Source organism: Chelonia mydas, chromosome 8, assembly GCF_015237465.2.
Source record: "Chelonia mydas isolate rCheMyd1 chromosome 8, rCheMyd1.pri.v2, whole genome shotgun sequence".
NCBI classification, from domain to species: Eukaryota; Metazoa; Chordata; order Testudines; family Cheloniidae; genus Chelonia; species Chelonia mydas.
In genome coordinates, this window is record NC_057854.1 from 22,447,599 (window position 1) to 22,463,095 (window position 15,497).

At 38.5% G+C, this 15,497-nt stretch overlaps 1 protein-coding gene across 9 annotated transcripts in view; it reads right to left on the reverse strand.

The window, feature by feature from the left end:
• Window positions 1-15,497, reverse strand: part of FBXO38 (F-box protein 38) — a 42,867-nt gene that overhangs the window by 14,817 nt on the left and 12,553 nt on the right. For 5 of the 9 annotated variants that reach the window (XR_005226510.2, XM_007057242.4, XM_027819653.3 and 2 more), the window contains 8 exons: window positions 14,985-15,078; window positions 14,319-14,449; window positions 13,815-13,985; window positions 9,099-9,241; window positions 7,740-7,962; window positions 7,097-7,216; window positions 5,626-5,805; window positions 2,907-3,632 (listed from right to left, as the gene is read on the reverse strand). Coding sequence is in view for 8 of the 9 variants with exons in the window: in XM_007057242.4 (XP_007057304.2) it covers window positions 2,907-3,632; window positions 5,626-5,805; window positions 7,097-7,216; window positions 7,740-7,962; window positions 9,099-9,241; window positions 13,815-13,985; window positions 14,319-14,449; window positions 14,985-15,078 (1,788 nt within the window). In the remaining variant the exon portion in view is untranslated. The remainder of the gene's footprint in view (window positions 1-2,906; window positions 3,633-5,625; window positions 5,806-7,096; window positions 7,217-7,739; window positions 7,963-9,098; window positions 9,242-13,814; window positions 13,986-14,318; window positions 14,450-14,984; window positions 15,079-15,497) is intronic. The other 4 variants (XM_043552993.1, XM_037906832.2, XM_043552994.1 and 1 more) reach the window with 1 other exon arrangement.

The following is a 15,497-nucleotide window of genomic DNA, read 5'->3' on the forward strand; positions in this document are numbered from 1 at the left end:
CAATTGCCACTCAAACTTTAACTGAGCCCCTTTGAGCCTGCAGCATTCAGGATCCTCTTCTAGAGGACCCACAGTTGTGGGAGATGAAATTGACAGTAAAAAAAATTATTCTATAATTGGAATAAGCAATTCATTGTACATATGTATCATCATCCAGTGTGATTTCATGACAGTACATATAGCATATATGACCAGGGATATAGTCACTTATTGTAATACAAGAAAACATCCAAAATGTATGTTGAATTGTGCACAGTACAGCTCCAGGCAAAGATCTCTTCTTCAAAGAGCTTAACATGGATGTAATTCCAAAATGCTGCCTTCAGCTATAAATTAAACTTAAGACAAGTTTCAAATGAAATGCTTATTAAATGACAAAACCAGTTTTGCTTTTTACTGTAATTAGAGTATCATACCCGCCAATAATTTTTCCCCCTTTTGCCAACTTATCTGCGGTATTAGTAATTATTTTTATGATTATTTCACTCTTTGCCATATAAAGCAATAGAAAAAGTTAAAACTTAGATGTCTGAGATAATGTTAAACAATTACTCAAGACAAACAATTATAGAAGATTCACTATCATAAATAAAAGTTTGTTACAAAAGCCAAAAACCACGTCACTTTGTTCCGGAACTCACAGGCAAAACAATAGAGAGCCATGAATCTCAATGCATTTATTCAATCCAATTACAGGAACATTTCTTTAGTTTTGTAACAAACCGTTTTCAAGTTTTGCATTGAATGTAAATGAATATTACATTCCAGCATGGGGGGATGGAAGAGGAGGGAAGTAGACTATAACGCAGCGTTTCCCAAACTTTTTTGGCCACTTTTTAGACCATTACGGAACACTTATAATATTATTTTGTAGTTGTTTGGTTTTCAAATAAAAAATTGCATTATTTATGCTCAAATATATTTTATTTTATAAAACAAAGCAAAAATACAAATTTAAAATAACTTGAACTAACAATTTCTAATTGGAAAGCACGTATAAAGCAGTACAAAAATCAAGTGCAAGAGTCAAAATTAGAAACAGTGTTCTACTTAAAAAAAAACTCTGTTTTTATATATTAGACAAACAAACAAATTAGATTTTTACTAGGAAAATCTATTTTATAGACAAATACAAATTTGGATTTAATGGGATTGGTGTTTCTGCGTTTTTCTATCACAAATTCGCTTAATATTAAGAATAATGCTGGAAAAAGAGTTTTATGTTAAATTATAGGTCATTCAAAAAGAGTTGTAAACTATGCTTCAAATATGCCAAATTTAAAATTAAATAGAATTAAAGACCCTTTTTTTAAATTACGATTCTTTCATGGAACACCTATTCACATCGTGCGGAACACCCAGTGTTCCGCGGAACACAGTTTGGGAAACGCTGCTATAATGGCTTGACAGACGGAGCCTCACTGTTCTATATATCCAGGCATACACAGCATGAATTTGGGCCTGGGCCACACCAGATTTGACTGGTACTTCAAGACCGAGAGCCTGCCTCCAGCGTTAGCCAACACTGAATGCTTCAGAGCAGGCAAATGCTGTACAAGGGCATAGATGTGCACACGCTTGTGAGACTGGGTTTTTTGCGGGGTGGGGGATAGGGATTCCTGACTTTCTGCAGGCAATCAGCTTATGCCATGAAATATGAAATGTGAAGACACTTAACATGCAGAAGAAACAGACCCTTTCCTTAATTGAGACAGGAGAACAGCACTCTTTTCAGGAAGAACTGTCTGGCATGCACACAATGCACTATATCCTTTTATCGGTTTCATTCCATTACTATTAATAATGGAGCAAGTTAGGAAACAGAAAATTCAAGATGAATATCAGGATACTGTTTTGAATCTGAGATATATTAAGCTATGGAGTAGTCTCCTAAGGGAAGTGATTTAAGCTTCATCAGCACTTGGGACATTGAACTTGACTGGAAAAAACACTCGAAAATGTACTGAAATCAGTCCTGCATTGGCAGAGATATGGATTTGATGACTGAATAAATCTTTTCCATCTCCACGTCTATGATTCTATAAATAACACCATTATTTTCTGTCCCATTTTACTTGTTAGATGCTCCCAGAGAGGAATTCTGGGTATGTGGAAAATATTATTGAAAAGTGTGCCCGGACTGACAAGTGGAATCTATAGCAGCTTGGACAGGAAACCTTACCTAACGTACAGTAAGAAACAGAAGATGCCAGCAAGTTCCCTCCCCACATCCCAAATTTTAGTCTTTGTTCCATCCCTTTAGATGGGCTCTTTTAGCATTCTGGATATTGTGCAAACTGTTTAATGAGAAATGCATTTTTCAAGTCTCTTATTCATGCCTCAGCAATTGGAAGTGGGATCCATTATGCTGGTGTGGTTTGTATACTGCTAAGGTTGGGTAATAATTACATTTTGCCTTACTGGCTGATCAATTATCACAATTATTGCATCAACTTTTTTCCTCTGGAAAACAGTTAAGCATCCCTGCTTCCTCGTTCACAGAAGTAATTCTTGAATGGGGGAACAATTCTTATGTTTCAGTGAATAACAGCTTATAAAGACAGAAAAACCAAGATGACTTGTCAAAAAATTTGTAAGTGTTTTTCAAAATAGTAAATGAATCGTTGTTCCAACCTTACCACATATGCATGACACACATGAAAACATATCAGAAAATATGGAGATCATGGTCACGCTTACAGAAAGATGTGTGACCATAAGCAGCTATGAAACTGATAAATCTGTCATTTTAACTCTCTGGCTCTTCTGTCAATCAATAAAACTGTTTATTTACAAGCATGCAGAATTATTGAGTTATTAAAATATGGATGCTTCTTTTAGTTGATAGTTGCTGCTTTAGTATGAAACAGGAACTCTGAAGTAAAATATACAAGTGTAGGCCATACCTGATTCAGACAACAGCGGTACATGGGACAGTTTGCTTCTGGCTCTTGTTAGAGGCCGGCGGGGATAATCTTCATTATACTCCATTTCATAGTTCCCTGGCTGTGAGCCAGTGCTCTCCTGCTCACCAGCAGTCCCACAGACACTCCCATTAGTCCTTTCGGTGTTTGCCTCTCCTGGAGGCCCACAGTTTGGCAGCGTCCTAAGTGAAAACTCTGACCCAGTGCTATTTGGCCCATTCCTAGTGTAGGTGCCACTAGTGGATGGGCACTCCCCATCAGAGCACCCACTAATCCTCCTTTGTGGCTCCTGCTGCCTATAGCAGGAGCACCTGGAACAAATGGCACCCTCCTCACTGTCTCTCTCATTGGAGCCTTCGCTCTTACAAGGGGAGCAGACACACTGCCTGGATTCATCTGCAATTGTTGGACTGGTGCCAGCAGAGTGGCTATTAGCTGTCCTTGCACAATCAGGGCTTGAAGAAGCAGCACTGCAAGAGTTGGAGGTCCCTGTCGATCCAGTGGCATTAGTGCAACCTGGGTAAGAATCTTTGATTTTATTCCTGTCAGGCATGTCGCTGGCTGCTTTCATATCTGCTTTAATCTGCTCACTGGTCACTTGACAGCCTTTCTCACAGCTGCTCTCCTCAGCATGGAATTGCTTGACCTGGCCCACTTGGTTGGCATTGCACCTCTTCCGCAGTGGAGTCTTCCCTTTACCGCTCACTGCTGATACAGTAACATTAAGCATGAAAGAACAATAAAGCAAGCGAATGCAAGGCAATAAACACATATGGACATTGAATATGGACAACATGCAGAACAGTATGCTGTAGGACACCACCTAAAAGTGTAGGCAGCCAGGAGTTCAGCTGCAAAGGCTGTGGGGAGGTCAGTGAGGAACCAATATTGAATTAGGACTTATTCTGAAGTTGTGAGAAGTTAACACTTATCCCATTGGCAACTGAATCTCTCTAACATCCTGGAGCTGCTCATCTGAACTGATGTACCAGGCACACATTTGCTGGATGTGCCTAGGGCTTTCTGGAAGCAGCTCACCGGTTAAAAAGGCCAATGTGCAAGAACATGATATGGGAATGTATTTGTAGCAATTCTTAGTTCTCTTGAAAATAAGGGATTAAATGACAATTTAGAACTGATAGTGCTTCATACTTGCAAAGCACTGTGCAGTCATTAATTTACACACCTACATGTGAGGTATGGTAGATAAGTTTTATTCCCATTTTACAGAGGAATAGACACAGAGTCCGTGTCAAAACCAGCATTAAAACTCAGAAACATCTAGCTCCCAGCCCCTTGCTCAGTGTACTAGACCAGATAGCTCCCAATGGCACTGGTATCACCAGGAAAGCTTCTGCAAACAGCTCTCCAAACGTATCTTAATTCTGACATGTAGCTATCCCCTGCTATTTCAAATCTGGGTCCCCAACCTCATTGCTACACTGTAGCTTGCCTGGGACTTCCTTTGAGTTGAAACTACTAGTCCTGTCAAAAAGTACTAAATCACTAACGGTTTTGAGATGCAGATACACACCAGCTACTAGTGTGAAGCCACCAAATTCATTCTCATTCTGAACTAAGGCTGATGTGCGTTCAGATCTGCAGAAATGGAAGGCTAGTAGAGTACATTAAGCCAACACACCACTCAGGATTATTATTATACTGTTAAGTTAGCTAAACCCTTTCTAGGCTACAAGAACCAGGCCATATATACTTCATGTCAATTATCTGCCATCCTGTGTACAGAATGTAATTCAACGTTTACTTCCACCTTTTGCGTACACATGTGAACCAGTGTCCTACTCAGAGTGAGCAGATGAAGACTTCAGAAATGTTATTAAAGTCATCTGTGTTTCTGGAGAGGTATCACAGACTGAGGATAAAGAACTTGGGTTTTATTCCCATCTCTGCCACAGAGCCACCTTGTGACTTTTGTCAAATTACTTTACCTCTCTTTGCCTTAGTTTCCCTTTCTATCCATTGTCTGTCTTGCCTATTTAGACTATAAGGTCTTCAGGGAAGGGATAGTCTCTTGCTGTGTTTTTCTACTTGTACAACTGGGCCTCAACCTTTATTTGAGCCTGTGGGTGTTACTGTAATACAAACAATGACAGTAACAATAATGAGCCTTGTTCCAAAGCAGAGGAGCCTGAGAGCTGAAAAAAGGGAGGATTCACTTCATTCCTAAGCTATAACATTCTCTTTAAGGTCTGGGTGTGGACTACTTTCTCTGGGACATTCCCAGGAAGCCTACATTATCCATTAGATGGCAGTGGCATTTCCTACCCCTCCCCTAAGCATTTGCCTGATAGCTTTTCAACCTGTGACTGTAGGCACTTTGAAAGAGTTCATATGGGCAACACAGTTGCAAATCTGGACATACAGATGTCTACTGTAAGCCACTGATGCAATGAATGTACCTGCAAATATGTATGAGCAGTCCTGTGCCTGCAAAAATCTGCAGCTATGCCTCTGGCATTTATGCTGTATGTCCCCATTTTACACATGTGAATGCAGCATTATGGGGATGTATCCTACTGCTTCATTCTAGGTTGTAATGGATCTGTATGACTAGTCATTACCTGAGGCATGGAAAAGAAGCAAAATGGGCTCTTTTAAGCTTCAGTCTCCAAATTAGGAGACTTTGCCTAGTGTAATCCAGCCCTTACTAATAAGCCAACCCATACAAAATCTTTCACACCTGACAGCTCTCTGGTTTCCACTGGATCTCTGACTTTCTCTTCTCCATCAGAGTAACTCTGTGCAATGCTGTTAGTAATGCAGGCTCTTGAGGACCCCATGTTCTCTTCTTCATCCTCGCTGTCCGAGTCATGGACAGTAATAGGTGCAGCTTTTACGATAGGCTGAAGGCCACTGGGTCCTAAAAAAGGAGAAGAATGCTGACAGTTCATTTACGCCAGGCAATCACTGATTGTAGGGTATTATAATGCAATAGTTCCTGTCTGGTGAAGCTCTCCAACAGTTTGGGAATACCATAGAAAGAGATGGGTTTGGTTCAACCAACTCTGCATGCTTTTCTGTGGGTCCTGCATAAAAACTGAAATGCTGCAAAAGTGATTTAAAGATACAGCATTAAAACACACTTAAAACATCAAAAGATGTTCTAATCTATCACATTAAAAAAAAAAAAAAAAGGCTGGCACAATAGGCCAGAATTTGGTTTTCTATGACATGCCTCACACTCGAAGTATCCCATAAGCATCTTCTACAACAGTGAAAAACTGACAATGCAGTAACTGAGGTGCTCATTTGGAAGGCATTTTGTGCTCATCCCTTAGAATCTGTGTTACTGGGAGCGCAAATGTTAGCCAGGACTTTGGGATTATCCTCAAATCCTTTTGAAAAAGCATCCAGGGATGTCAAACTTCCACCCAGGCAACCCTCAAAGATGGCAGAAAAGACCCCTAGTGGTGCAGCAGTCTTCCTCCCAGTAACATCCCAGAGCGTCTGCACTCAGTGCAAACCTATGTTCTCTTGTGGGGCTCAACTCTCATGCTTCTGGCTGTTGGGACAGAGTGCTGCTGACAGTACCAAACTGGCACAGTATATGGTACCTGTTAATAATTTGAGAAATGAACATCAGCATGAAAGTAAATTTCCTGGGGCTTTTTGGAAAAACACTCCAGTGAACAGACACCATGGTTTTGTTTTAAGCTGTTGACATATCTACAGTGCAGTGTGCTGTAAAGCAAATGGCTGGCATCAGTAACTGAGACTGTCTGATGCGACTCATTAATGCAACTTAAATTAGTGCTTATACAAGATGCTCTGGCTACAACACAACCAAAGGGGAGGAGTCCATAAACTGCAGTGGGAGGAGGGAGACCATAAATGCAAGGGCTGGAACAAGGCAAAGCAAGCTAAGAATATTCATACCTTCTGACCCTCTCATTACACTGCAGTATGAAAATTAGGCCTTAGCAGCATAATCCCGCACCAAAATCAACTGCAGAAAAGTGGGGACTGTAGAACAGACTTTAAATCACAACAAGTTTCTTTGCAGTATCCCACCATACCAGAGCTATTAATTCAAATGTCTCACATGTCCTAGCTGAAGAAAAGTCAAGTCAGAATAGAGTCACACTGAACTAATGAATCTTGCAACTCGAAGGATCTTGAAGTAATTACTTTCTTTCCAGGATCAGAATTACCTGCTTGCTCCTCATCAACATCCATAGGAATAACTGCTGGATTATGAGCAGAGGCCTCATTCTGATTGTCCCCCGCAGCCACTCCATCATCCTGTGCCACTTCCTCCATATCATTCAGTGCTGAAAAGATCGAGACAATCAAAATCAACCATCAAGAAAAAGAAGCCAAAGCACATAGCTCAATATATGTAGAAGTATTTCCAGTGATAATCACACTGAAGTCACAGAGAGGCACTGTAGTGCTGTAATATCACTAACAGTAGCTGCCTTATTTCCTCATTGAGTCATGCTGAAGCCTCTCAGAGATTATTGGTTCTGTAACTTCCAGGGCATTCGGGTCCAATTCTATACTCTTGGTTTTGCTGAAGGAAGTGGCTCCTTCAGGATTCTCCATTTTTCTTCCTGAAAAGGTTCCTTGCATTACCATGACAAGTTCATCTGGTTGAGGTCTTTATGCTGCTTTCCCCAGAACATCTGTATCATTTCACTGGATGGTATGCTACAAAGTAATGTGATGCAATCCTAACCCTGACCAAGTGAGCTCAAATACAATACACATTCACTTTTTGCCTACAGTCCTGTGCAAATGGCAATGCAAAATAAGACCATTTCTTTCAGAGGCTCACAAAAGATCAGTGGTTACCCTCGGCTGCAATCTGCTGCTCTTCCACCTGCCCATCTTGCCGCAGCTCGTTCTCCTCGTTCTGGTCATTTGGGTGTTGATGGTTGTTGTGATGGATGTTGGGGTTGTTGTTGTTCTGGTGGTTGTTGTTGTTGTCGTTATCATTGTTGGAGTTCTGATTACTGACTAGGGCAGATGAAACACCAATCCCTGTGCCAGCACTCAGGCCCACACGAGCACAGCCCTGAAATAAACAAAAACACAAAAAAATTCTAAATTACTGATGTCAAATTGCCACAATGTATCATAACATCGATACAAAACCATTGTATTGATACTGTTATATTTGTCATTGGGTAGTATATGTGTAGATATGGGGAAGGATCTGCCCACAAAACTTGCTGTACTTACATTGTACAGATTGCGTATTTGGTTGTCAAATTTACACCTTTCCCTTTCCTCTTTCAAACTGGCATTACAAATGTAAAGTGCAATAGTACACTCTTATGGTAAAAAGTTGTAATGCATAGGTCATAGGATCAGAGAAGCTAGAAATTAAAGAAAATCTAGTAGAAGAGTTTGTATTTCCTTTCCAGAGCAGGATAGGCCCTAGACAGAGGACAGATATTAAAATGATACTATTCTTGATTTTCTAATAAAAAACAAAAACATATGTGATAAAGGTTTCTGGAATAATCATCTCATTAAGAAGTATTTAGTACATTGCCACAGTTGTGAACATTGTTATAAGAAGATATTTAACAGTTTGTGGTGGGGGGAATGAGGAGGGGAGACAAAAATCAGAGAATCCATATATGAAAGTATTCACATTCATGAAGAAATAGTACCACAATTTTACCATGCTGCAAGATCATAAGAATACTTAGAACAATGTGTAATTCTCTCAATACAAAAATAAGTCTCATGCAAAAAAAAAAAAAAAAAAAAAAAAAGCAAAACCAAAATAGCAATGAAAACCCTAGTAAAAATATGGACAGTACATCTAAACCTTTATTTCTGAGGACAACAAAATATTTAATCAGTACCACATTCCACCACTACTGCTGTCTGCAAATAGATACAATTGTTCTTCATTGCATATCACAGAGTCATAGATCATAAAGCCAGCAGGGAAAACTGTGATACTCTAGTTTGACCTGAATAACATAGGCCATAGAACTTCAGAGCATATCTTTTAGAGAAACATCTTTCATAGCAATCATTGTATTCCTAAGTCACACACAGAAATATTTAATTAATTATAACTATAAAAAGCATGTACCTTAACAGAACTCTGGTATATTTCAGATGCCCTAGCAACAATTAAAAAAAAAAAAAAAAAAAACAACCAAACCTCAAACTACACACAGAAAAACTTACCTTAGGAGGTTCCCGGAACATCTGGTCCAGAGAGATAAACTCCAAACTTGGCAGTAATTCAATGAACTGACTAAAAGAATCTAGCTTTATTGCATGGCATCGCACCAGGGTGAGGTCAACTAGCCGGGTCCATCTTGAATGGTCTGTGGAAGGAGAGAGATATATGCTCCTCTTTTATCTCCTATTAGAACTTTTGCAGATTTGAGACGGTTAGCCTTCCATTACCACCACTATGACAGTTTATCAGCATCGGGGTTCCAAATTTCTGCATCTCCACATTTGTTTATCGTGGGACTGAATAGTTAGCAGAATTATGGAAAACCTTCCATCATTATTAGGGCTCTCTCTCTGTCTTTGCCCTACCCGTGTTTTAAAATGACGACGACTGGGGAAAGGAGTAATTCTATTGTGTCTGCTAACTGTTACTTTCTTCATTCTGTAACCAGTCTGAATACAGTCCACATCTATAACAACTGTTCACCAGGGTGGATAAAAATCAATGATTTAAAAAAAAATCAAAAATCAAAAAAAAAAATCAGATTTTTTTGATAAAATGCTTTTTGAGGAAAAAAAAGATAGTTTTAATAAGATACCTAATTCTATAGTATGAGACAATATATTCATGTAATGTTTAAGAAAAGTTTTGTAAATGAGTTCTAATAGTTCATGGATTAGGGACCCAATCTTATGGAGTTCCAGGGGCTTCTGTATAGATCAATGGGAAGCGGCAGCCAGCACATCCCTCGGCCCATGCTGCTTCCCGCAGCCCACATTGGCTGGTGGGAGCTGCAACTGGCCAAACCTGCGGATGCTGCAGGTAAACAAACTGGCCTGGCCCGCCAGTGGCTTTCCCTGACAAGCTGCGTGCCAAAGGTTCCTGATCCCTGGTATAAATTATTTAGGTTAATCTTTCTATCTACCCAATGGGACTCAGTGCTCAGTCTAGAAGATACCATCAGAGATGCTTAGTTTTGCAGTTCTCAAACTGTGGATTTGTCTCTCCAGAGATAACATGCTTGTTAACAGCAAAAAATGTTTTTTAAATAAATATATAAAATAAATAATATATAGAGGTGAGAAGTAACAGACCTCAACCCTATTTTCCCTCTGCAAATTTGTGTACACAGAGTCAATCCTTTACCGCTCTCTAAAAGTGCAAAGTTTCAAAAAGTTCAATGAACAGAAGATTGTTGGGGACAGAATAGATCTGGACAAGGAGAAGAAGTCTGGAAATAAATGTGAGAAGGGAGGGACAGGCAGTAGAAACAAAAATCAAACTGTTTGAGCAGCATATTCCAGAAGTCTTGAGGTCTTTCTGAGTGTAGCCTTCATTGATTTGAGATCTACCATACCATTCTCTCACTAGAAGGGAAAACCTATAATGGCAGCAGGCTGTAAAAGACCCAGTTTGGGAATATTTTAATGAAGTTCCTCTACCTGTGGGTAAGACAGGCATGCGTGCAAAATGCAAACAGTGCAACAAAGAAATGAAAGGCCTGGTTTCCCAAATGAAACAATATCATGAGAAGTGTTCCTTCTCAGGAGGAAGCTGCGTTGAAGATGATGAAAGGAACATGTCTGAACATGCAGGATTTTCAGGTTGGTAAACTTTTTTATTTCATACTTCTTTCTTAAGGACTGCCTGTCTTCCTTCTGGACTATTCTTGAATTCTCATGTTTGAGCAAAAAATATAGTTGTTACTCTATGGTACTATCATTTTAGATGCAGTTGTGATACAAAATAAATAGCTGAAATAGGCTGATCTTCCTTTTACAATTTCACCTTTAAAGTAGTACTGAGTGTCAATGAATGCAATGAGTAATACTAAATGAGCAGTATGGTAATAATAATTAAATAACGGCATTGACTTATTTTGTTTAGGAGAATCCATCCTCAACATACAGGATTCTGACGACTATCCACCTTCAAGATCACCATCATTTTCTATAGTTTCAGAGTTATCTGCCAATGATAGTGTTTCTGTCACATAGCCACAGTATATCACCTGTAGCAAAAAGAAAAAAAAAATCTCCATCATCCAGAAACAACCATAGATAAGTTTGTGATAAGAACCAGCAGATTACAAAAAGAGATAATAGATGAAAAAATTGCCCCATTTGTTTATGCAACAAACTCTCCTTTCCGTATGATTGAGAACCCACACTTCATTAATATGGTTCAGTCATTAAGACCAGGATACAGTCCACCCAACAGAGCAGATGTCGCAAGCAAATTGCTGGATAAAGTGTATGAAAGAGAAACTGAGCAGTGTGCAAAAGGTCTAGAGGGTACAATTGTTAGCCTGAGTCTTGATGGGTGGAGCAATGTCCACAATGATCCTGTTGTATGTGCTTGTGTGACAACAGGTACAGAAACAATTGATACTTCAGGAAATGCACACACAGCAGAATACTTACAAGAAGTAGTAGTAAAAGCTATAACAAACTGAAAAAAAATTCAAATGTCTAGTATGCAGCTTGGTCACAGACAGTGCTGCAAATGTATCCAAGATGAGAAGAAATTTAGGAGAGTGTGAAGAGAGTCCCAAGCTCATAACATTGCAGTGCTCATTTGATGCACATCCTAGCCAAAGACTTCGGTGTTCCAGAAATAAAGGCTAATGTTATTGAAATTGCAAAATACTTCCGTAACAACCACTTTGCCGCAGCTGCTCTGAAAAAAGTGGGAGGAACCAAGCTAACTCTCCCACAAGACGTGCGATGGAACTCAGCAGTGGACTGTTTTGAGCACTATATCAAGAACTGGCTGAATCTGATGACAGTTTGTGAACAAAATCATGAAAAAATAGATGGCCCTGTCACAGCCAAAGTTCTCAACATTGGGCTTAAGAGAAATGGTGAACACATGCTGAGTACCCGGAAGCCTATTTCTGTAGCCTTGAACAAAACACAGGGAAATAGCTGTTTTATTGCAGATGCTGTTGAAATTTGGAAGAAGCTGAGTGAGATGTTAAAAAGAGAAATATGCAATGACAGAGTTAAGTTACAAGCATTAAAAAAACAAATGGGATAAGCACTATCTCCAGCTCATTTTCTTGCAAATATTCTCAATACTCGGTACGAAGGTGGAACCTTAACTGCTGAAGAAGAGGAGATGGCTATGACATGGACATCCAGCAATCATCCCTCCATAATGCCAGCTATAATAAACTTCAGAGCTAAGGGTGAACCATTCAAGAAATACATGTTTGCTGATGATGTTTTAAAGAAAGTCACACCAGTGAACTGGTGGAAGTCACTTAAGCACTTGGATTCAGAGACTGTTGAAGTGATAATCTCACTTTTAACAGCAGTAGCTTCTTCTGCCGGTGTAGAAACAATATTTTCTTCCTTTGGACTAATTCATTCCAAATTGAGAAATCGTTTGGGACCTGAAAAAGCAGGAAACCTTGTTTTTCTTTTCCAGATTATGAACAAACAGGAAGATGAAGGTGAAAACGACTGAGTTAGCTGCAGAAGCCAATATTTTAAGTTTCTCATGTTGACCTGGCTGACATAGTCGATTTAATTTTTTTTTAATATTTCATTTAACTATTTTAGTTAAAAACAATTTTAACAAAAACAAACATGATTTTAAAAAATGTGAATGTTTAACTAAATTCAAAAATTCATATGCTTGTTTTGTTAAAATATTATGTGTCTGCTGTTGAAGAAAAAATCCAGACTACATAACGTTGTTGTTTTAGTTAAATAAAACAATTTAAATGTCTGTGTGGTGATGTTCTCCTCCTAATACTGCATGGCAAGAAAATCCTCCAAATATTAATGATTAACCTTTTGAATTGGAGATATTTATGAAGTCATTGGGAGGTAAACTATCTGCTTCAATTACCTTTGGCAAATGAAACAACCAATCAATCATTCATTTTCTGATATAGCTGTAAAACTAATCTGAAAAGTTTTCAAAATAAATCACTTAAAAATGTATAGTGTGTACCTTCTAAAAATGAAACCTACATCTATCTCTGAATTGTGAGGAATATGTATTAAGGTTATAACAACCAACAAGAATGCACTTTTATGTATAAATCCATGATTAAATGGAGCCTTCCTGACTAGTGATTTAAATCCATCCTGCTGTTCATAACCTGTATGAAAAGCATTTGTAGTCTCAGTCTAGCTCATAACAGACAAGCATTCGCATCACAGGAATCACTATCGTAATTAGCACTAATTTGCACTCTTATCAACTCTCAGGAAAGGGGACCAGAGTAGAATCAGCAATAGACACGAAAATACACTCTCATCATCAAACCTGGTCCTACAAAGTCAGAATTCAAGCACAATGAATTATCATGAAAACTTTTAACTTGGACAAACCTTATTAAATGGGTACATCATAATTTTATATGATGCACTATTCCACTATATTTCTCACTTACTAATTTGCAAACATCAATAATTCCTAACTACTACCCCAATCTACAGTGCAAATTAACAATATTCTGCTTGTGTGTATATATATTATATATATACACACACACACGCATACACACACACAGAAGGCATGCCCTCAACTACCAAATCTTTAAAAAAAAAAAAAAAAAAAAAAAAGTAGACCATTTCTTGGTCTCAGATGTTTCCTTAAATTGCAGGATTATGATGTTCATTTACTGAAAGGAGTTTAAGTAGAAATCTTCATCCTGATGTGAGGCATTCACATTGTATCTCCAGCATTCCAAAAGCATTCAATACCTGTGATCCAATTGTTTGGGTTGTGCAGATGTGGGCAGTTGTACACGACCAGATACTTGATGCAAGAGAATACTTCATTTACAGCTTTCATTCCAATGTCTGTGATGATTCCTGGATTTTCAACGACATCAGCCAAGCCATATTTTACCAAGTCCCCATTAGTCATTTTGCCTAAAGAAAGACAATAGAAGATTTCAGCAATCTGCCGCTTCAGAAGTTGCAGCCTTTCAATAAGCTTTTTCTGAGTCCCATACTGTAATCCCATTTGACACAAAGACCAGAGTATTATTTTCATTAGACAAAGCAAAGTCTCTGTCCCAGTTACAATGGAAGTTTCAGGGGGTACAGAAAAATCATACTTGACTAAACGTCACCAGATTCAAGAGCAATAATTATTTATATTCTTTTAAAAGCAAGTCTTAGAAAAATACACCAAAACTATCAATTTGCACTATCCTAACCCTCACCAGGTAATTTAAGAATTTTTTTCAAAAATGTGCATACATTGTAGCAAAAACTCATCAACATATCCCAGATGAAGGGTTTCAAACTGTGGGAACTCCAGTTCTGCCATCTTCAGTGCAGAAAAGACACCATCTTTGGTCAGGGAAGGTTGAATTCGCACTTCATGCAACCTAAAAGCAATCAAGTAAAGTTCACATTCAAGGTGAGATGCAACAAAGCACTGTTTAGTGCAGAAAACATCCGAGTGAATGCCTCTGTTCCACTCTAGGCAGTAAAATGAAAACACTTATTTGACAATGGTGAAATCCAGTGGATACCTGCATCCTTCAGTGACAGTATTTTGCAGTTATACAGCAATGAGGAACTCCACGCAATTTATAAATACTAATTAAGCCTCATACACACCTGCGAGAAAAATACTAGTATACTCATTTTACAGATGACAAAGTGCAGTAACTTGGCTCAGACCACAGAACAAGTCAGTGACAGACCTAACAACAGAACCCAGGCATGGTAATTCCCAGTCCTTTCCTCCAGCCATTTGATATTCTTGTTATAGATTGTAAAAGTTCACATTGTTTTTCTCTTGAACATTTAAAACTTCTTGTTCTTCAAACACTGGGAATTTATTAAATTACCTAAACAACTGTGATTTGAAGAGAGAGAAACCAGAAAGGAAAGACAATGGCTGGGGAAGGCAAGTACCTTCGTGCAGCAGTTATGATGAGGTAGCCAAGATCCACTTCAAGAGCATTCTTGCAAGCTCCCAAAACTATAGTGTGCAAATTCCTAAAACCACCTGATAACGGGAAAGAAAAGCAAAATTTCACTTTAGTCAATGGGTTGTGGCATTAAAACATTACTCACTTTCCTGGTGTTATTTTACGAATGCAGAATTGCAACTAATAACAAGAATACATGCCGTTTTAAAGAAAATTAATATAAGCTTCCTTATGTTGACACCTACTGGTAGGAGGTAGCCCTGACTACCACAACAGAAGTTTCCCAAGAAGCTATTTTTTTTAAATTAAAAGTGACCTTCCTTCAAATTATTCCTGCCAGTTCCACCCTCTAGAAAGTGAAATGACAGTAAAGATTGACATTTGGTTGGAATGTCAAAAGGCAGCAATTCTTTAATAGTTTCCATTGTTATAGAAATATAGAACTTCAATTTAACTTAGCTTTTATTTGTTTTCAGTATTAGTATACAAAAATGTG